Source organism: Eubalaena glacialis, chromosome 10, assembly GCF_028564815.1.
Source record: "Eubalaena glacialis isolate mEubGla1 chromosome 10, mEubGla1.1.hap2.+ XY, whole genome shotgun sequence".
NCBI classification, from domain to species: Eukaryota; Metazoa; Chordata; class Mammalia; order Artiodactyla; family Balaenidae; genus Eubalaena; species Eubalaena glacialis.
Genome location: NC_083725.1, coordinates 15,321,993 through 15,346,488, shown reverse-complemented (window position 1 = coordinate 15,346,488; position 24,496 = coordinate 15,321,993). Strand labels below are relative to the sequence as shown.

At 39.9% G+C, this 24,496-nt stretch overlaps 1 protein-coding gene across 10 annotated transcripts in view; it reads left to right on the top strand.

The window, feature by feature from the left end:
• CEP164 (centrosomal protein 164) overlaps positions 1 to 877 on the top strand; it is a 71,384-nt gene extending 70,507 nt beyond the window's left edge. For all 10 annotated transcript variants that reach the window (XM_061203587.1, XM_061203583.1, XM_061203589.1 and 7 more), the window contains 2 exons: positions 348 to 470; positions 626 to 877. In XM_061203587.1, coding sequence (XP_061059570.1) covers positions 348 to 470; positions 626 to 722 — 220 coding nt within the window. In that variant the 3' untranslated portion in view covers positions 723 to 877. The remainder of the gene's footprint in view (positions 1 to 347; positions 471 to 625) is intronic.
• Positions 878 to 24,496: the final 23,619 nt, after the last annotated feature.

Below are 24,496 nucleotides of genomic sequence, written 5' to 3'. Positions count from 1 at the left end.
GGGGGGAGACAGATGGGCAATTATTGAAACCTGTTATTAGTTTCCCATTCATCTTATTCCTTACCAAATATAGCCCCTGATGTACACCTGCAGGCCCCCAACCATAAGTACAACCCCTCTCACCCTTTGGCCAACTTGGGAGCTGATGCTGCGAAGGTATTTGAGTCGATAGAGAGGGAAGCTTTTGCAAATGAGATTGGCCGGGAACAGGCAGATGTGGGAGCCTTGCCGTCAGGAGCATTCACCCTTTTGGAAACAGATGCTCCTCATCCCCGAGGGGCATTCTTGCCTTGCTCCAGAAACCCCCCAACCCTCTGGCACTCCTGCCTCCTCTGCCCTCCCTGCAGTGAGCAGCTGCGCCTCCTGCAGCGTCCTCCCTCCCAAGTCCCCGAGGTGGGCAGCGCCAACTTCCAGGACATAATCGAGGCTCACCGCAAGTGGCTGGAACATTACAAGAATGACCCCAAGTCGTATCTTTTTAGCTGCTGTCCAAACCCTGATCCCTTCTTGCTGTAACTGCCAAGGCGTGTGGGCCCTGGGGGTGTGAGGAGGACCCCGTTTGGCCTGTGACCCTTCCCCAGGCGTGCTCAGCTGACTGCAGAGTTTTCCTTCACCTTGTGGCCAGACATCTCTTCTCCTCGATACCCAAGCCAACGGCTGGTTCCGGCCTCCTGCAGCTGGGCCTGGATGAGAACAACAGACTGAAGGTGTATCGCTACTGAGGCCCTGAGCGCTGAGCCGGGGTGGGGGGGGTGCAGCCTGGCCTCTCCTGCGTCCAGACCAAGTGCCCGAGTTGCTGCCTGCACTTTACTCCCTCTGATAAAGCATTCTCCCGTCCCCTCTTTGCTGCTTGCCTCACTCAGAACCTAGAGGAACCACGGGGAACCGGCGGTGTTGGGGGGGGGGCGGGGGGGAAGGATGGTATGACCAGAAACAGTAAGCCGCCGCCCGAGACCGTGTAACACATCTCGGGCTGCCCTGTGTGACTCCTGCGGACTGGCAACACTGACGTGGGGCAGCGGGGACAGGGGCACCTTCAGGAGAAGGTGGCACTGGAGGGGCTGCCTCCTTCAGAGGCCAGGGGACTCCTTTGGAGCAGAGTTGGTCTCTCGGACCTGCAGGGCCTGCTTGGAGCTCCCAGGGTCACGTGTGTGGTCCTTAATTCGCCAGAACAAAGCCCCCCTGGAGTGTCTGTACCCTGGGACCAGGCCCGTCTCTCTTAATACCTCAGCTGTGTAGAGATCAGACCTTTTTTTTTTTAAATGTCCCCTTTCTTGAATGTTCTCTCTCTCTTTTGACTCTCTCAGTATTGGGCCCAGAGCTCTGCGGGAGGTGGCTGGAGGCTGGCCCCAGAAGTTTTGCTGCCTGTTTGTCTTCCCTCTGCTGGCCCTGGGGCTGTCCTCAGGAGCACTCCCTTCCCCTTCCCCAGAGCATCCCAGCTAGATTCTCAGGGCTCAAGTACCCAACTATCAGGAAGCCAACAAGCCCTAGGAAAAGTCTGGGATGGCTCTGGTCCTCACCTTGGCTTTCTCTTCCTGGACCACCTTGGGTATACACAAGGGTTGTTTCCATCTGTCTTTTCCAGCTGTGCCACCGCCCACCCCATCCCCCTGCCGCCCCTCCTCAGAGCTTGGAGACTTGTTCTGAAGGAGGTGAGGGGCCTGGCCTTGGCAGGGAGGGATCAAGTGCCAGTGGGAGCTGCTGCCATTCTGGCACAGCATCCTGCAGCCCCACCTCCCATCAGTGGGCTCCTCGGGGGGACATGCAGGGGATGTTCAACATCCGCCCCATTGTTTAAATAAAATGCCCCCATTTTTCTTGTCTTGAAAGCTGTGGGGTTGCCCTTGCATCTCCAATGCATAGAAACCAACTCTCCACCCTCCCACCCTCGTTTCTCTGTCATGGGATAAGAAACTAAGATCCAGTTGGCTTGTTTACCCCCAGACACTTTTTCGGCATCAGCCTACGACATAAAACATCCGTTTTGTTATTTGGTTCATTCTGTGTGCTTTGGGAATAGCTCATACGTTACAACCAACTCTGGTGACAATCCTGTGTTTTTTACATCAATTAAATCGCTGCAGGTCCAGTTGCAACAAAGCAGTTGTTGTGTGAATATGTCTCCTTTTTGAAGGACTTTGCCTCCTGCTTAAAAATACAGGGAGGGAAATTAATATTCACAGAACACCTAGGTATCGGATCTACTCACACGACAAACCTGTGACCTGTGATGTAGATAGTTTTAGCTCCATTTCTATGGATGAGAAAACCAAGCCTCAGAGATCTTTAAGTGCCTGAGGTCCTGGAGGAAGCAGCTGAGTTCCCTATAAGCGCAGAGCCTCATACCACATCGCTGTGCCCTGAGAGCTCCCGTCCCAGTGGGGAAGTGCCCCAGCCTCCCGACTCCACCTACCGGCCCCGAGACTGTGCCATTTCCCAAAGGCCGCTTGTCGTCGTTGTTTTCCCCATGCAGACAAATGAAAGGTAAGTCCCCTGAAGTCCTAGGCTGGCAAAGTTAGGTGAGTTTTTCCTTCTCCAGTGGTGTGAACAGCCTTCGTAGTCTTGGATTTGTAGCAACAAAATTGCTAGAAGAACCAACTGAGAATCAGGCCGTTTCATGGACTCACAAAAGAAAACCGACTTAAAGACAAACCATACAAAGGAACCCAGCCCCCTCTGTGTCCCAGTGTCCGAGCCGCTCTGAGGACGGGAAGGAGGAAGGCGCGGAGAGGAGCCTGCGGGTGACTCGTGCAGCCCACTCAGATCTCACAGTGGAGAGAGCAGCCCAGAGAGATCACGGGAGAGGCCAAAGGTGCAGTCTGCAGGGCGGAGGCAGGACCAGATCTGAGCAGTCCTGACTCCTAGCCTGGGGCTTAAGGAAAGAATATTTTTAAAAGGGTATTTATTTTGAATAGGCTCTGAGTTCACATGGCTCAATATTCAAATGGTACAAGAGCCCATCCGTGGGCCTTTTCCTCGAAGGTAACAAATATACCAGTTCTTTCTGGAGATTTTATGTAAATACAAGAAAGAATGGAGGCTGTTCTGACTCTTCCCTTTGACTGGTGGGGTAAGGGTCATTCCTCCCGTGGGGCTCAGGCAGTTGCCCAAAGCTCTTCTGTAAGATGTTCATTGCCTCTTAAGGGAGCAACGCTGAGCATGATAATAGCCCCCCCACCCCCACCCCCACACACAAAAACTTCCACACACAATGGCAGTATGGGGGTGGGAAAATAACCCTGGCCTTAGGACACCTGGGTTTACTTCTGGCTCTGACATCTACAAGCTCTGTGACCTGAGCAAGTCCTTTCTGGGCCCATGTCTGTCTTCCCTGGTCAAAAGCTCGAAGCCCAAATCCACAGTCCAGGGACAAAGCAGGGTAGCTGCCTCAGATTCGGTGACTGAGGGGCCTGCCTTGGGTGGAGAGCTGCCCTCATCCAGAGAGGGACTGAATGCGTCCAGTGGCCTAATATAGGCCTCAGGTGGGGAGGGGTGCTGGCAGGGGTTGCCCATACCTCCAGCAGCTTCTTTGGGGGAGGTGGGGAAGTGATGGTTAAAAAAAATGGAGCACCTACCATCACCAGTGCTGATGAATTGGAACGTCTCCTCATTCATCCTTGAACCTTCTGCATCTCCAACCTACCTCTCCGGCCTCCCTGCTTAGCTTTGCCATCTCCAGCAGGTATGTAGACAGAGGGCCCAGTGAAGGGCAGTGTTAACACCATTTGCCGTCATGGAGGAGAGGGGCATCTACTCTTGGGGTGGGGGGTCCCACTCAGGTTTAAAGGCAGTGGGGGTGTGAATCAAAGGTTCCCACTTTATCCTCTCTGTGCCTTGATTTTCACACCTGTAAAATGGGGTTAATAGCGGTATCTAGCCCAACGTAACAACAAAAATACCAAACAACCCAATTGAAAAATAGGCAGAAGACCTAAATAGACATTTCTCTAAAGAAGACATACAGAGATGCTCATCATCACTAATTACTAGAGAAATGCAAATCAAAATTACAATGAGGTACCACCTTACACCAGTCAGAATGGCCATCATTAAAAAGTCTACAAACAATAATTGCTGGAGATGGTGTGGAGAAAAGGGAACCCTCCTACACTGTTGGTGGGAATGTAAATGGGTGCAGCCACTATGGAAAACAGTATGGAGGTTCCTCAAAAAACTAAAAATAGAGTTGCCATATGATCCAGCAATCCCACTCCTGGGCATATATCTGTACAAAACTATAATTCAAAAAGATACATGCACCCCTATTTTCATAGCAGCACTATTTACAGTAGCCAAGACATAGAAACAACATGTCCATCAACAGATGAATGGATAAAGAAGACGTGGTATATATATACAATGGAGTACTACTCAGCCATAAAAAAAGAATGAAATAATGCCATTTGTAGCAACATGGATGGACCTAGAGATGATCATACTAAGCAAATTAAGTCAGACAGCAAAAGACAAATACCATATGACATCACACTTATATGTGGAATCTAAAATATGACACAAGTGAACATATCTATGAAAGAGACTCACAGGTAAAGAGAACAGACTTGTGGTGGCCAAGGGGGAGATGGGGTTGGGGAGGGGTGGAGTAGGTGTTCGGGATTAGCAGATGCAAACTAGTATATATAGGATGGATAAACAGCTAGGTCCTACTGTATAGCACAGGGAACTATATTCAATATCCTGTGATAAACCATAATGGAAAAGAATAGGAAAAAGAATATATGTATAACTGAATCACTTTGCTGTACAGCAGAAATTAACACAACATTGTAAATCAACTATACTTCAATAAAACTAAAAAAAAATTAAAGACGATTTAAAAATAGCAGTATCTAGCCCATAAAATGGTTATGAGGATTAAAGAAGTTAATCCATATAAAGTTCTCAGTGTTCAACACGCAGTAAGGGGAATGATGTCACCAAGATGGTGACATAGGGTGTTCCTGACTTTGCCCCCCGCCACAAGAGCAACTAACAGCTATTCATGGACAAGACACCACTGAGAGAATCCTAGAACCCGGGAGCAAGGATGAAGCACCTTCTGTACCACAGAGACCCAGGCAGACCACACTGGGGGGGTGGGAAGAGGGTAAGAGGAGCAGCTACACACTGACCACATTGCCCCTCCCCCAGGTGAGCACAGCCCGCCCCACACCGAGAGGTCTCCCTTGGGCCTATGGTTCCTCCAGAGGGAAAAGAGAGTCCAGGGGTGACATCCAGCACCCCCAGAATTGTGGGTCATTTCATGGGAGCCCTGGTTTCATCCCCTTGGATTGCAGGGGACTCTGTGGGGCTCAACCACTGGGAATCTGATGGTGATGGAGAAGGGAGAGAGGCCTCCAGCACTGGGTCTTGGCAGACCAAATTCCCACTTGCAGAGCCCACATAGTAGTCCCAACCTGTGTCTTTGCTCATTTGCAGAACAAGTCGATGGTGCAGTGTGACCAGGGAACTTGGTGGGGTGCAGGTCTGCACGACTCAGCTCCTCAAATGAGGAGTTCTGCAGTCCCTGGAGGCTGGTCGGCTCACTTCCAGGCAGAAGAGCTGAGTCGTAGCCCCACCAGCTGTGGTGTACCTCCCAGCCCCTCCCAACGAGAAGGCCTCCTTGGGAAAATCTGGGAGTTGTCAGAAGCGGCCTCCCAGTTCCGCCCAGGCAGGAGAACAGACATAGCCCTACTGGCTGCCAGTTTGGCTCTTGGCCCATCTAACAGGAAGGGTTGCTGAGAACACCTGGAAGCTGCTATGTAATCCAGCAACGCTTGAATCCAGAGGCAGGGGGCAGAGCTGATCACCCCCAGAGCAAAGCCAGTAGCCCTGTTGGACCAGGGAACTTGGGGCACAGGTCAGCTTGAGTCAAGACCACAAAGAGGCTTAATGGCCTTGGAGCTGTTCTCCCAGGTCCTGGACAGAGAAACTAATTCATAGCCCCACTTATTGCTGAATACAGCCTTTAGCCCACCTGACCAGGGAACCCTCCCAGAGCACATGAGAAGCTGCATAGCCCATCCAACAGCCCTGCTTACAGTGGCACTTGGACAGAGAGCACAGCCTGTGGCTTTCCATGTCTACAGAGCAAAACTGGTGGCCTCACCTGACCAGGATATTCCATGCACAATCTTGCCTGATTTGGGTCCTCAAGCAATGAGCCATGCAAGCCCTGGGTCCCATTCTGCTGCCCCACAAGGGCAAGAAAGCTAATTCATAGCCCCACCAACTGCTGAGTATAGCATCCAGTCCCAACTGTGTAGGAAGCCTGACCAGAGAATTCAGGCAACGACAGAGCCCATCCTACAGCCTCACTTGGGTAGGGAACCATGCCAGCAATCTTATCCAGCTGTTCTTAGCCAGTGACATCCCCCCTCCCCAACTTCAGAGCTTAAACAGTTGCCTCACACAAAAATAGATCCTAGTAGCAGGCCCCACCAGCAGATACATCCAGAAATCCAAACTGAGCTGAGAAGTGAACTGTCTCTGCCAAAGCAAACTTGCAAATTCTGGAAGAAGAGACCACTTACTCAAATGGGAAGCTATCAACATAAGGAATCAATGACCAAGAAAAATCAGATAAATATGAGACCACCAAAGGAAACTAATACAGTTCTAAAAACTGACCCTAGAGAAATGGAGATCTATGTTCTGTCAGACAAAGAATTCAGAATACTGCTCTTAAGGAAGTTTAGTGAGTTACCAGAACACACAGATGACTAAATGGAATTAGGAAAACAATGCATGAACCCAACAAGTTCAGCAACGAAATAGAAACCATCCAAAAAAAAAAAAAAGAAAAGAAAAAAGAAATCCTAGAGCTGAAAAATACAATTGAAGAATTCAATAGGGAGTAGAAAAGCAGACTCAGTCATGCAAAAGAAAGAGTCAGCAACCTGGAAGACAGGAAATTTGTAACTGTCCAGTCAGAGGAGCAAAAAGAAAAAAAAAAAAAAAAAAAGAGTGAAGAAAGCCTATAGAACTTATAGGACACAAGGAAAAGAAACAGCATTTACATTATGGGAATTCTGGAAGGATAAAAAGAGAAATGGATAGAAGGTATATTTAAAGCAATAATGGCTGAAAACTTCCCAAAGAGGGGGATAGAAATAGACATCCAGATCCAAGAGACTCTCAAATAAGTTGACCCTGAATAGGGCTACACTGAGACACATTATAATTAAGTTGTCAAAAGTCAAAGACAAAGAAAGAATTTTAAAAGCAGCAAGAGAAAAGAGAAGTTACATATAAGGGAACCCCCGCAAGACTGTTGGCAAATTTCTCAACAGACACTTTTCAGGTCAGAAGAGAATGGGATAAAATATTCAAAATATTGAAAGGGAAAAAAAAACCTGTCAACCAACAGTACTATACCCGGTGAAACTGTCCTTCAGAAATGAAGGAAGGATAAAGACTTTCCTGAACAAACAAAAGCTGAGGGAATTCATCACCATTAGCCCTGCCTTATAAGAAAAATTAAAAGGAATTTTTTGAGTGGAAATAAAAGGACTCTAATTAATATCATAAGAACTCAGAAGGCAGTGTAAATCTCAGTGGTAATAGTAAATAAATAGTCAAAGTTAGATTCAATAATGTGGTAATGGTGGTGTGTAATTCACTTACAACTCTAAAAGTTAGAAAACAAATGTAGTAAAAATAACCATAACAACAATAATCTGTTACTAGTTATACAATGAAAAATATGTAAATTGTAACTTCAGTACTCTAAAATATGAGAGGGAGGAGAAGTAAAAGTGTAAAGCTTGGGAATTCTATTGAAGTTAAGTTGTTACAATTTTAAGGTATTTTCTTTAAGCCTCATGGTAACCACAAGGGAAAAACCTATAGTAATTACACAGAACAACATAAAGAAGTCAAAGTATTCTTTACCACAAGATATCAAAACACACAAAAAGACAGCAGGATAAGAAACAAGGAGCAATGGATCTAGAAAACAATTAACAAAATGGCAGCAGTAAGTCCTTACTTATCAATAATTACTTTAAATGAAAACAGACTAAACTCTTCAATCAAAAGATGTAGAATGGCTGAATGGGTTTTTTTAAAAAAAAGATCCAATGATATGCTGCCTACAAGAGAGTCATTTTAGCCTTAAAGACACATAGACAGTGAAGGGATGGAAAAATGTTTCAAGCAAATTGTAAGAACAACAACAACAAAGCAGGGGTAGCTATACTTATATCAGACAAACAGACTTTAAAAATGGTAAAAAAGAGACAAAGAAGATCATTATATAATGATCAAGGGGCCAATATATCAAGAAGATAAAACAGTTGTAAATATTTTTGTGCCCAACGTCAGAGCACCTAAATACAAAAGCAAAAGCTAAGAGCTAAAAGGAGAAATAAACAGCAATACAATAATAGTTGGGGAGATCCTCCCATCAAGCCTCTTAGATAGCCTCAACCACCAGAGGGCAGACAGCAGAAGCAAGAAAAACTACAATCCTGCAGCCTGTGGAACAAAAACCACATTCACAGAAAGAGAGACAAGATGAAAAGGCAGAGGGCTATGTACCAGGTGAAGGAACAAGATAAAACCCCAGAAAAACAACTAAGTGAAGTGGAGATAGGCAACCTTCCAGAAAAAGAATTCAGAATAATGATGGTGAAGATGATCCAGGACCTCGGAATAAGAATGGAGGCAAAGATCGAGAAGATGCAAGAAATGTTTAACAAAGACCTAGAAGAATTAAAGAACAAACAAACAGAGATGAACAATACAATAACTGAAATGAAAACTACACTAGAAGGAATCAATAGCAGAATAACTGAGGCAGAAGAACGGATAAGTGACCTGGAAGACAGAATGGTGGAATTCACGGCTGCGGAACAGACTAAAGAAAAAAGAATGAAAAGAAATGAAGACAGCCTAAGAGACCTCTGGGACAACATTAAACGCAACAACATTCGCATTATAGGGGTCCCAGAAGGAGAAGAGAGAGAGAAAGGACCAGAGAAAATATTTGAAGAGATTATAGTCGAAAACTTCCCTAACATGGGAAAGGAAATAGCCACCCAAGTCCAGGAAGTGCAGAGAGTCCCATACAGGATAAACCCAAGGAGAAACATGCCGAGACACATAGTAATCAAAGTGGCAAAAATTAAAGACAAAGAAAAATTATTGAAAGCAACAAGGGAAAAACGACAAATAACATACAAGGGAACTCCCATAAGGTTAACAGCTGATTTCTCAGCAGAAACTCTATAAGCCAGAAGGGAGTGGCATGATATATTTAAAGTGATGAAAAGGAATAACCTACAACCAAGATTACTCTACCCGATAAGGATCTCATTTAGATTTGATGGAGAAATCAAAAGCTTTACAGACAAGCAAAAGCTAAGAGAATTCAGCACCACCAAACCAGCTCTACAACAAATGCTAAAGGAACTTCTCTAAGTGGGAAACACAAGAGAAGAAAAGGACCTACAAAAACAAACCCAAAACAATTAAGACAATGGCGATAGGAACATACATATCGATAATTACCTTAAACGTGAATGGATTAAATGCTCCAACCGAAAGACACAGGCTTGCTGAATGGATATAAAAACAAGATCCATATATATGCTGTCTACAAGAGACCCACTTCAGACCTAGGGACACATACAGACTGAAAGTGAGGGGATGGAAAAAGATATTCCATGCAAATGGAAATTAAAAGAAAGCTGGAGTAGCTATACTCATATCAGATAAAATAGACTTTAAAATAAACAATGTTACAAGAGACAAGGAAGGACACTACCTAATGATCAAGGGATCAATCAAAGAAGAAGATATAACAATTATAAATATATATGCACCCAACATAGGAGTACCTCAATACATAAGGCAACTGCTAACAGCTATAAAAGAGGAAATCGACAGTAACATAATAATAGTGGGGGACTTTTAACACCTCACTTACACCAATGGACAGATCATCCAAACAGAAACTTAATAAGAAAACAGAAGCTTTAAATGACACAATAGACCAGATAGATTTAATTGATATTTATAGGACATTCCATCCAAAAACAGCAGATTACACTTTCTTCTCAAGTGCACACGGAACATTCTCCAGGATAGCTCACATCTTGGGTCACAAATCAAGTCTCAGTAAATTTAAGAAAATTGAAATCATATCAAGCATCTTTTCTGACCACAATGCTATGAGATTAGAAATGAATTACAGGGAAAAAAACGTAAAAAACACAAACACATGGAGGCTAAACAATACGTTACTAAATAAGCAAGAGATCACTGAAGAAATCAAAGAGGAAATCAAAAAATACCTAGAGACAAATGACAATGAAAACACGACGATCCAAAACCTATGGGATGCAGCAAAAGCAGTTCTAAGAGGGAAGTTTATAGCTATACAAGCCTACCTCAAGAAACAAGAAAAATCTCAAGTAAACAATCCAACCTTACACCTAAAGGAACTAGAGAAAGAAGAACAAACAAAACCCAAAGTTAGCAGAAAGAAAGAAATCATAAAGATCAGAGCGGAAATAAATGAAATAGACACAAAGAAAACAATAGCAAAGATCAATAAAACTAAAAGCTGGTTCTTTGAGAAGATAAACAAAATTGATAAGCCATTAGCCAGACTCATCAAGAAAAAGAGGGAGAGGACTCAAATCAATAAAATTAGAAATGAAAAAGGAGAAGTTACAACAGACACCGCAGAAATACAAAGCATCCTAAGAGACTCCTACAAGCAACTCTATGCCAATAAAATGGACAACCTGGAAGAAATGGGCAAATTCTTAGAAAGGTATAACCTTCCAAGACTGAACCAGGAAGAAACAGAAAATATGAACAGACCAATCACAAGTAATGAAATTGAAACTGTGATTAAAAATCTTCCAACAAACAAAAGTCCAGGACCAGATGGCTTCACAGGTGAATTCTATCAAATATTTAGAGAAGAGCTAACACCCATCCTTCTCAAACTCTTCCAAAAAATTGCAGAGGAAGGAACACTCCCAAACTCATTCTATGAGGCCACCATCACCCTGATACCAAAACTAGACAAAGATACTACAGAAAAAGAAAATTACAGACCAATATCACTGATGAATATAGATGCAAAAATCCTCAACAAAATACTAGCAAACAGAATCCAACAACACATTAAAAGGCTCATACACCATGATCAAGTGGGGTTTATCCCAGGGATGCAAGGATTCTTCAATATACATAAATCAATCAATGTGATACACCATATTAACAAATTGAAGAATAAAAACCATATGATCATCTCAATAGATGCAGAAAAAGCTTTTGACAAAATTCAACACCCATTTATGATAAAAACTCTCCAGAAAGTGGGCATAGAGGGAACCTACCTCAACATAATAAAGGCCATATAGGAGAAACCCACAGCAAACATCATTCTCAATGGTGAAAAACTGAAAGCATCTCCTCTAAGATCAGGAACAAGACAAGGATGTCCACTCTCACCACTATTATTCAACATGGTTTTGGGAGTCCTAACCATGGCAATCAGAGAAGAAAAAGAAATAAAAGGAATACAAATTGGAAAAGAAGTAGTAAAACTGTCAGTGTTTGCAGATGACATGATACTATACATAGAGAATCCTAAAAATGCCACCAGAAAACTACTAGAGCTAATCAATGAATTTGGTAAAGTTGCATGATACAAAATTAATGCACAGAAATCTCTTGCATTCCTATACACTAATGATGAAAAATCTGAAAGAGAAATTATGGAAACACTCCCATTTACCATTGCAACAAAAAGAATAAAATACCTAGGAATAAACCTACCTAGGGAGACAAAAGACCTGTATGCAGAAAACTATAAGACACTGATGAAAGAAATTAAAGATGATACCAACAGATGGAGAGATATACCATGTTCTTGGACTGGAAGAATCAATATTGTGAAAATGACTATACTACCCAAAGCAATCTACAGATTCAATGCAATCCCTATCAAATTACCAGTGGCATTTTTTACGGAACTAGAACAAATCATCTTAAAATTTGTATGGAGACACAAAAGACCCCGAATAGCCAAAGCAGTCTTGAGGGAAAAAAAACGGAGCTGGAGGAATCAGACTCCCTGACTTCGGAATATACTACAAAGCTACAGTAATCAAGACAATATGGTACTGGCACAAAAACAGAAACATAGATCAATGGAACAAGATAGAAAGCCCAGAGATAAACCCACGCACCTATGGTCAACTAATCTCTGACAAAGGAGGCAAAGATATACAATGGAGAAAAGACAGTCTCTTCAATAAGTGGTGCTGGGAAAACTGGACAGCTACATGTAAAAGAATGAAATTAGAATACTTCCTAACACCATACACAAAAATAAACTCAAAATGGATTTGAGACCTAAATGTAAGACCGGACACTATAAAACTCTTAGAGGAAAACATAGGAAAAACACTCTTTGACATAAATCACAGCAAGATCTGTTTTGATCCACCTCCTAGAGTAATGGAAATAAAAACAAAAATAAACAAATGGGACCTAATGAATCTTCAAAGCTTTTGCACAGCAAAGGAAACCATAAACAAGACGAAAAGACAACCCTCAGAATGGGAGAAAATATTTGCAAACGAATCAACGGACAAAGGATTAATCTCCAAAATATATAAACAGCTCATGCAGCTCAATATTAAAGAAACAAACAACCCAATCCAAAAATGGGCAGAAGACCTAAATAGACATTTCTCCAAAGAAGACATACAGATGGCCAAGAAGCACACGAAAAGATGCTCAACATCACTAATTATCAGAGAAATGCAAATCAAAACTACGATGAGGTATCACCTCACACCAGTTAGAATGGGCATCATCAGAAAATCTACAAACAACAAATGCTGGAGAGGGTGTGGAGAAAAGGGAACCCTCTTGCACTGTTGGTGGGAGTGTAAATTGATACAGCTACTATGGAGAACAATATGGAGGTTCCTTAAAAAACTAAAAATAGAATTACCATATGACCCAGCAATCCCACTACTGGGCATATACCCAGAGAAAACCATAATTCAAAGAGACACATGCACCTCAATGTTCATTGCAGCACTGTTTACAATAACCAGGTCATGGAAGCAACCTAAATACTCATCGACAGATGAATGGATTGATTTTGGAGAAAATCAAGTTGTGGTACAAACAAGAAGAAGAAGTTGTGGTACATATATACAATGGAATATTACTCAGCCATAAAAAGGAATGAAATTGAGTCATTTGTTGAGACGTGGATGGATCTAGAGACTGTCATACAGAGTGAAGTAAGTCAGAAAGAGAAAAACAAATATCGTATATTAACGCATGTATGTGGAACCTAGAAAAATGGTACAGATGAACCAGTTTGCAGGGCAGAAGTTGAGACACAGATGTAGAGAACAAACATATGGACACCAAGGGGGGAAAACCACGGTGGGGTGGGGATGGTGGTGTGTTGAATTGGGCGATTGGGATTGACATGTATACAGTGATGTGTATAAAATTGATGACTGATTAAGAAAAAAAAAAAAGAAAAAAAATAATAGTTGGGGTCTTTAATACCCCACTCTCAACAATGGATTGATCATCCAGACAGAGAATCAGTAACAGTGGGTTTGAACAAGACTATAGACCGAGTGAACCTAACAGACATATACAGATGTTCTGACAACAGCAGAATATACATTCTTCTCAAGTGCACATGGAACATTTTCTAGGATAGACCGTACATTAGGCCATAAAACAAGTCTTAGAAAATTCAAGGAGACTGAAATCATACCAAGTATCTTCTCTGACAACAATGGTATGAAACTAGAAATCAATAAGAAGAGGAAAAATGGAAAATTCACAAATACATGGAAATTAAATAACACTTCTGAACAACCAATGGATTAAAGAAGAAATTAAAGGGGAAATAGTAGAGTATCTTGAGATAAATGAAAATGGAAACACAACATACCAAAACTTATGGAATGCAGCAAAAACAGTTCTAAGGAGGAAATTCATAACAATAAAAGCCTACATTAAGAAGCAAGAAAGAGCCCAAATAAACAACCTAACTCTATGCCTTAAGGAGCTGGGGGGAAAAAAAAGAGAAAGAAAAAAATGAGCCCAAAGTTAGCAGAAGGAAGGAAATAGTAAATATTAGAGTAGGAATAAATGAAATAGAGGATAGGAAAATAATAGAAAAGATTAACCAAACTAAGAGTTGGTTCTTTAGAAAGATAAACAAAATTAACAAACATTTAGCTCGAATAACCAGGGAAAAAAGAGAGAGGACCCAAATCAAAATTATAAATGAAAAAGGAGACATTACAACTGATTCCCCACAAATACAAAGGATCCTAAGAGGCTACTATGAATAACTATACACCAAAAAAACTGGACAACCTAGAAGAAATAGAAGAATTCTTAGAAATATACAAACCAGCAAGACAGAATCAGGAAGAAATAAAAAGTCTGAATAGACCAATTACTAGTGATGAGATTGAATCACTGATAAAAAAAAGACCTCCCAATGAAGAAAAGTCCAGGACCAGATGGCTTCACTGGTGAATTTTACTAAACACATTTAGAGAATTAACAATCCTTCTCGAATTCTTCCAAAAAAAATTAAGAGTTGGGAATGCTCCCAAACTTATTTTACGAGGTCAATGTTACCCTGATATCAAAGCCAGAAAAGGATGCTACCAGAAACGAACACTACAGGCCAATAACCCTGATGAATATAGAAGTAAAAAATTTCAATAAAATACTAGCAAACTGAATTCAGCAGCACATTAAAAGGATCATTCACCATGATCAAGTGGGATTTATTCGTGGGATGCAAGGATGATTCAACATATACAAATCAATAAATGTGATGTATCACATTAATAGAATGAAAGAAAAAAAACCATGTGATCTCCTCAATGGACACATAAAAAGCATTTGACAAAATTCAACATTCATTCATGATAAAAACTCTAAAGAAATTAGGTATAGTAGAAATGTACTTCAACATAATAAAGGCTATTTATGATAAGCTCAAAGCTAACTTAATAGTCAATGGTCAAATGTTGGAAGTTTTCCTCTAAGATCAAGACTAAGACAAGAGTGCCCACCCTCATTACTCCTATTCAACGGAGGTGATCAGTCAAGAAAAGAAATAAAAGGCATCAGAATTATAAAGTAAGAAGTAATATTGTCTCTATTTGTAGATGACATGATTTTACATACAGAAAATCATAAAAACTCCACCAAAAAACTATTAGATCTAATCAATGACTTCAGTAAAGTTGCAGGATACAAAATTAGCATACAAAAAATCAGTAGTATTTCTATATGCTAACAACAAATTATCTGAAAATGAAATATAGAAAAGATCCATTTATACAATAGCAACAAAACCAATAAAATACTTAGGGATAAACTAAGGAGGTGAAAGATCTCTATTCTGAAAACTACAAGATGTTGATTAAAGAAATTGAGGAAGACACAAATAAATGTTCATGAATTGGAAGGCTATAGTTAAAATGTCAGTGCTACCCAAAGCCATCTATAGATTCAATGCAATCACTATCAAGATTTCAATGACATTTTTACAGAAATAGAAAAACAACACTAAAGTTTATATGGAACCACAAAAACCCTGAATAGCAAAAACAATCCTGAGAAAGAAGAACAAAGCTGGAGGCATGATACTCCCTGATTTCAAACTGTATTACAAAGCTATAGTAATCAAAACAGTATGATACTGGCATAAAAATAGACAGATCAGTGGAACAGAATTTAGAACCCAGAAATAAACCCAAGCATATACAGTCAACTAATATTTACTAAGAGAGCCAAGAATACTCATTGGAGAAAAGATAATCTCTTTGATAAATGGTGCTGGGAAAATTGGATATTCACATTTAAAAGAATGAAACTAGACCCTTATCTTACACCACTCACAAAAATTAACTCAAAATGGATTAAAGACTTAAATATAAGACCCGAAATCATGAAACTCCTAGAAGAAAACATAGGAAAAAACTCCTTGACATGGGCCTTGGCAATGATATTTTGGATATGACACCTAAAGCACAGCTACAAAATAAAAAAATAAACAAGTGGGACTACACCAAACTAAAAATCTTCTGCACAGCAAAAGAAACAATAAAGTGAAAAGAACCTATGGAATGGGAAAAGATATTGTAAATCATATATCTGATAAGGGGTTAATAGCTAAAGTATTTAAAGAACTTATACACCTCAATAGCAAAACCCCCAATAATCCAATTAAAAATGGGCAAAATCCTGAAGAGGCATTTTTTTTCCAAAGGAAAATATACAAATGACCAACAGGTACATGAAAAGATGGTCAACATTACTAGGCATTAGGGAAATGCAAATCAAACCCACAAAGAGATATCACCTCATGCCTGTTAGAACAGCCATCATCAAAAAGATGAGAGATAACAAATGCTGGCAAGAATGTGGAGAGAAAGGAACACTTGTGCATTGTTATTGGGGTTGTAAACGGGTACAGCCACTATGGAAAACAGTAACCTCAAAAAATTAAAAATAGAACTACCATATGATCCAGCAATTCCACTTCTGGGAATATTTCTAAAGGAAATGAAAACACTAACTTGGAAAGATATCTCACCCCCACATTCAAAGCAGCATTATTTATAATAGAAGAGACATGGAAACAACCTGAGTGTTGGATAAATGCATAGAGAAGTTGTGGTATATACATACAATGGAATACTATTCAGCCATAAAAGATTGAGGAAATCCTGCTATTTGTGACAACATGGATGGACCTTGAAGGCATTATGCTAAGTGAAATAAGTCAGACAGAGAAAGACAAATACTGTATGATCTCACTTATACGTGGAATCTAAAAAAAAAAAAAAAAAATCAAAACTAAAACAGAAAACTTTTTGGTTGTTGGACTGAGGTTCTTTGACCAGCACCAGTGCTCTGAGACTGAACCACATATGTTTTTGTTTTCATAGGAGTTATACTTTCTTACAGGTAATTATAAAGATATGAGCGTATCCATGCTAAGTGGTGAGCAGAGTGCTTAACACAGTAGACTCTCAATAAAGAGGAATATCATATGATGTCGCTTATATGTGGAATCTAAAAAAAATGATACAAATGAACCTATTTACAGAACAGAAACAGACTCACAGACTTAGAGAACGAACTTATGGTTACCTGGGGGGGAAGGGTGGTAGGGAGGGATAATTAGGGAGTTTAGGATTGACATGCACACACTGCTATATTTAAAATGGATAACGAACAAGGACCTACTGTATAGCACAGGGAATATTCTGTAACAACCTAATGGGGAAAAGAATTTGAAAAAGAATAGATACATGTCTATGTATAACTGAATCACTTTGTTGTACACCTGAAACTAACACAACATTGTTAATCAACTATACTCCAATATAAAATAAAAAGTTTTAAAAAAGCAGCAGTTATTATTGTGTTACATTGTATTGTTTTCTTGTATCTTGGGACACTATGCTGAGAAAATCAAGATTTCATGAGGCCTCAGTTTTCACTGGTCTTCCACTCCTTGACCATTTCTTCCACTCTTTACCTGTCATCCATCTATCTAACATATATTATGCTTTTATTAAGTCAGGCACTGTTCTGGGTATAACTGGGAAGGGATAGAGCCGTTCTCTGCCCTTGGTGGTACCAAGACTTTGGGTAAAAGTCAGAGGGGCAGATCAAGCTTAGTGTAAGGGGGACTTTCCTAGCAGAGCTGTCCAAAGGTGAACTGTGCTGGCTTGGGAGGTGATGCATTCTCTATCAGGAGGTAAGCACGTGAAGGACAGACGATTCTTGCTAATTGCAGAAGGGATTCAAGATCTGGATGGAAGTCTGAACTAGGTAGCCTTGAAGGCCTGTTTGAATCCTGAGATTCACTGATTCTTAGAGACACTAAAACCAAACCTGGATCACCTCCAGGGTAACACATGTCTGGCAGCTGTTGCCCCTTCTGCCCGAGAGCATTGCTGCCACTGCCCAGAAGATATGGATTCTGGGAGGAAGAACAGAGCCTTGACTGGTCCTCCCACCCTCCTCTCCTACAAACAAAGCTACCCCCCTCTCTGAGCTCATCAGTTGCTGTTCCCCAACACTTTGCCTGCGTAGATGTGAGTGAAGGGGAGATGGCATGTGGGGAGATGCCCTGAACCTGAGTTATGGAGTGAGGGTTTCCATGGAAAGCCAAGTTCCTCCTCATCTTCTGCATAAATTAAGATGCTGTTAGCTGTTGTAAAGATAAACTCCCAAATCTCAGTGGCTTAATACAAGTTTTTTTTTTTTTTCCTCATAGAAAGTCCAGTTGGCATTCGTAGGGGTAGAGGGGCCTCTGCTCTGCACAGATGTATAGGAAGCAAGGCTGAGTGAAGCTCTGTCATCTTTAGTAAGTGGCTTCTGAGCTCACCTTTGGCATTGACATCCAGTTGGAGAAAGTGGAGGGTGGCTAAGCCAGCTCTGAAAATAACATGTATCAATTCTACCACATTCCACTGGGCAGAACTTAGTCCTAGGACCCTATCCAGAAGTCAGGGGACTAGGAACTGTAGTCACCAGCAGGGCAGCCACTTCCCAGCCATTATGTACTGTGGAGGGGGAGCATGAGGCTTTGGCAGACAGCTAGCTGTCTCTGACATATTCTGTTCCCCCAGGCCTCCATTTTCAGGACTCTGCCAGTTTGGACACACACCAGACAGTGAGCCCCTTGAGCTTAAGAACAGATCCACTGGCCCTTTGCATCCCCACTGCTTAGCTCAGTGGCAGGGCATAGGAAGGGTTTCAGTGTATTTGGTGAGTGAATAAATTCTTGGGTATCATCTTTCTTGTTACAAATACAGATGTCTGGCAGAAAACAGTTGGGCAGTTCCTCAGAAGTTAAACATAGAATTACTATTTGATCCAGCAATTCTACTCCTAGTTGTGTACCCAAAAGAATGAAAAGCAAGGATTCAAACAATTACTTATACACCAATGTTCATAGCAGCAGTGTTCACAATAGCAATATTCACAGTTTGCAAAAGGAAACAACCCGTGTCCATCAATAAGTGAATGGGACAAAAAGTGTAATATATACACACAATGGAATATTATTTAGCCTTGAAAAGGAATGAAATTCTAATACATGCTTCAACATGGGTGAACCATGAAAACATTATGCTGAGTGAAAAAACCTAGACAAAAAGACAAATACTATATGATTCCACTTATATGAGTTTCCTAGACTAGTCACATTAACAGAGACAGAATGTAGAATGGTGGTTACCAGAGGCTGGGTGGAGCGGAAAGGGAGCTAGCGTTTAATGGGTATAGAGGTTTTCTTTGGGATGATGAAAAAGTTCTGGAAATGGATAGTGGTGATATTGCACAACATTGTAAATGTACTTAATGCCACTGAACTGTACACTTAAAAATGGTTAAAATGATCAGTCACAAGAAGAAAACTGGAAAATTCACAAATATGTGGAGGTTAAACAACATGCTACTGAGCAACAAATGGGTCAATGAAAAAATCAAATAAGAAATTAAAAAATGCCTTGAGACAAATGAAAATGGAAATATAACATACCAAAATTTGTGGGATGCAGCAAAAGCAGTTCTAAGAGGGAGGTTCATAGTTATAAATACCTACCTCAGGAAACAAGAAAAATCTCAAAACAACCTAAATTTATACCTTAAGGAACTAAAAAATGAACAAATGAAGCCCAAAGTTAGTAGAAGGAAGGAAATAAAGATCAGAGTGGAAGTAAATAAAATAGAGACTAAAAAGACAATAGAAAAAAAAAATCAATGAACTAAGAGCTGGTTGTCTGAAGAGATAAAATTGATAAACCTTTAGCTAGACTCATTCAGAAAACAAGAGAGGGCTCAAATTAATACAATCAGAAATGAAAGAGGAGGGAATTCCCTGGGGGTCCAGTGTTAAGACTCCACACTTCCACTGCAGGGACATTTGGTTTGATCCCTGGTTAGGGAACTAGGATCCCACAAGCCAGGCGGTGTGGGAAAAAAAAAAAAAAAATGAAAGAGGAGGCATTGCAACTGATACTACAGAAATAGAAAGGATCTTAAGAAACTACTATGAACAATTACACGCCAAATTGGACAACCTAGACAAAATGGATAAATTCTTAGAAACATACAAACTTCTAAGACTGAACCATGAAGAAACAGAAAATTTGAATAGACCAATTACTAGTAAGGAGATTGAAACAGCAATTAAAAAGCTTCCCACAAACCAAAGTCCAGGACCAGATGGTTCACTAGTGAATTCTACTAAATATTCAAAGAAGAATTAATACCAATCCTTCTCAAAATCTTCCAAAAAAATAGAAAAGGAGGGAACAAATCCAAACTCATTTTATGAGGCCAGCATTGCCAAAACCAGGCAAGGACACCACAAGAAAAGAAAATTACAGGCCAACATCACTGATGAATATAGACGCAAAAATTCTCAACGAAATATTAGCAAAAATAATTCAATAATACATTAAAAGGATCATACATCACGATTAAGTGAGATTTATTCCCAGGATGCAAAGATGGTTCAACGTCTGCAAATCAGTCAACGTTATACACCACATTAACACAGTGAAGTATAAAAATCATATGATCATCTCAATATATGCAGAAAAAGCATTTGACAAAAATCCAACATTCATTTATGATAAAAACTCTCAACCAAGTGGGAATACAGGGAACATACCTCAACAGAGTAAAGGCCATATATGACAAACCCACAATCAGCATCATACATAACAGTGAAAAGCTGAAAGCTTTTCCTCTAAGATCAGGAACAAGACAAGGATGTCCACTCTTACCACTTTTATTCAACATAGTATGGAAGTCCTAGGCAGAGCAGTTAGGCAAGAAAAATAAATAAAAGTCATCCAAATTGGAAAGGAAGAAGTAAAACTGTCACTATTTGCAGATGACATGATATTGTATATAGAAAACCCTAAAGACTCTACCAAAAAAACTGTTAGAATAAACAAATTCAGTAAAGTTGCAGAATATAAAAATCAATATACAAAATCTGTTATGTTTACGTACACTAATAACAAACTATCAGAAAGGGAAATTAGAAGACAACCTCATTTACAATTGTATCAAAAAGAATAAGATCCCTAGGAATAAATTTAACCAAGGAGGTGAAATATCTATACTCTGAAAACTATAAGACACTGATGAAAGAAATTGAAGAAGACACAAATAAGTGGAAAAATATTCTGTGCTTATGGATTGGAAGAATTAATATTGTTAAAATGTCAATAATCCCCAAAGCAATCTACAGATTCAATGCAATCCCTAACAAAATTCCAATGGCATTTTTCATAGAAATAGAGCAAACAACCCTAAAATTTGTGTGGAACCACAAAAGATGTCAAGTGGCCAAAGCAATCTTGAGAAAGAACAGCAAAGCTGGAGGCATCATCCTCCCTGATTTCAAACTATATTACTAAGCTATAGTAATCAAAACAGTATGGTACTGGCATAATAATAGACACATAGATCAGTGGAACAGAATAGAGAGCCCAGAAATAAACCCACACATATATGCTCAATTAATTTACAACAGAGGAGCCAAGAATATATGATGGGGAAATTACAGTCTCTATAATAAATGTTACTGGGAAAACTGGACAGCCACATGCAAAAGAATGAAACTTGGCCACTATCTTATACCATACACAAAAATTAACTCAAAATGGGTTAAAGACTTGAATGTAAGACCTGAAATCATAAAATTTCTAGAAGAAAGCATAGGCAGTAAGCTCCTTGATATCATTTTTGGTGATGATTTTTTGGATCTGACTCCAAAAGCAAAGGCAATAAAGGCAAAAATAAACTGGTGGGATTACATCAAACTAAAAAGCTGTTGCACAGCAAAGGAAACCATTAACAGAATGAAAAGGCAACCTACTAAATGGGAGATAATATTTGCAAATTGTATATCTGATAAGGGGTTAATATCCAAAATATATAGAGTACTCATACAACTTAATAGAAAAAACCAATCTGACTAAAAAATGGACAGAAAATCTGAATAGATATTTTTCCAAAGAAGACACACAGGTGGCCAAAGGTACATGAAAAGGCGCTCAACGTCATTAATCATTAGGGAAATGCAAATCAAAACCACAGTGAGAGCACCTCACTCCTGTTAGAATGGGTATTATCAAAAAGAAATAACAAGTGTTGGTAAGGATATGGAGAAAAGTATACTCTTGTACACTGTTGGTGGCACTGTAAATTGGTGTAGCCACTATGGAAAACTGTACAGAGGTTCCTCAAAAAATTAAAAATTGAACTATCACATGATCCAGGAATTACACTTCTGGGTATTTATCCAAAGAAAACAAAAACACTAATTCGAAAAGATGTCTATACCCTCATGCTCATTGCAGCATTATTTACAATAGCCAAGACATGGAAGCAACTTAAGTGTCCATCAATGAAGAATAAAGAAGATATGATATATACATACAATGGAATACTATTCAGCCATGAAAAGAATAAAATCTTGCCATTTGTGATGATATGAATGGAGCTTGAGGGCATTATGCTGAGTGAAATAAGTCAGACAGAGAAAGACAAATACTATTGTATTTGAATCACTGTCAAGGGATTCCATGATCTCACTTATACATGGAATATTAAAACAACAACAACAAAACCCCCAAACTACAAGCTCATAGATACAGAGAACAGATTAGTGGTTGCCAGAGGCAGGGTTGGGGGTGGGTGGGTGGGTGGTGGAATGGGCTAAATGGATGAAGGGGGTCAAAAGGTACAAACTTCAGTTATAAAATAAGTCATGGGGATGTAATGTATAGCATGGTAACTATGGCTAATAATACTGTATTGCATATTTAAAAGTTGCTAAAAGAGTAGATCTTAAAAGTCACAAGAAAAAAATTTGGTAACTATGTATGGTGACAGATATTAACTAGACTTATTGTGGTGATCATTTCACAATGTATACAAATATCAAATCATGTACATACAATATTATATGTCAACTATACCTCAATAAAAAAGAAATATTTTCTTCATGAAAAAAAGTTAAACATAGAATTACCATTTGATCCAACAATGCCACTCCTAGTTATATACCTAAAAGAATTGAAAGCGGGGACCCAAACAGGTACTTATACACCAATGCTCATAGCAGCAGTATTCACAAACAAAAGGAAAGAACCCAAGTGTCCATCAATAAGTGAATGGGATAAAAAAAATGTGATGTATACATGCAATGGAATATTATTCACCCTTAAAAATGAATGAAATTCTGATACATGTTACAACATGGATGAACCTTGAAAACATGCTGAGTGAAGCAAGCCAACAGAAAGGACAAATACTGTATGACTGTGATTCCACTGACATGAGGCATCTAGAGTAGTCCAATTAATAGAGACAGAAAGTAGAATGGTGGTTGCCAGGGGCTGGGGGAAAGAGAAATGGGGAATTAGTGTTTAATGGGTACAGAGTTTTTGTTTGGGAAGATGAAAAAGTTCTGGAAATGGATAATGGTGATGGTTGCACCACAAGGTGAATCTACTTAATGTTACTGAATTGCACACTTAAAAATGGTTAAAACATTAAGGAAACAACCTCATTCACCATTGCATCAAAAAATAAAATACCTAGGAATAAACCTACCTAAGGAGGCAAAAGATCTGTACTCTGAAAGCTATAAGACACTGGTGAAAGAAATCGAAGATGACACAAACAGATGGGTAGATATACCATGTTCCTGGATTGGAAGAATCAATATTGTCAAAATGACTATACTACCCAAGGCAATCTACATATTCAATACAATTCCTGTCAAATTACCAATGGCATTTTTCACAGAACTAGAATAAAAAAATTTTAAATTTGTATGGAAACAGAAAAGACCCTGAGTAGCCGAAGCAATCCTGAGAAAGAAAAATGGAGCTGGAGGAGTCAGACTCCCTGACTTCAGACTATACTACAAAGCTACAGTAATCAAGACAATATGGTACTGGCACAAAAACAGAAATATAGATCATTGGAACAGGATAGAAAACCCAGAGATAAACCCACGCACCCATGGTCAACTATTATGACAAAGGAGGCAAGAATATACGATGGAGAAAAGGCAGTCTCTTCAATAAGTGGTGCTGAGAAAACTGGACAGCTACATGTAAAAGAATGAAATTAAAGAACTAAATGTAAGATCGGATACTCTAAAACTCTTAGAGGAAAATATAGGCAGAACACTGACATAAATTTCAGCAATATCTTTTGGGATCCACCTCCTAAAGTAATGAAAAGATAAACAAAAATAAACAAATGGGACCTTATTACACTTAAAAGCTTCTGCACAGCAAAGGAAACCATAAACAAAAAGAAAAGACAACCCACAGAATGGGAGAAAATATTTGCAAATGAAGCGACTGATAAGGGATTGATCTCCAAAATAAACAAACAGCTCATGCAG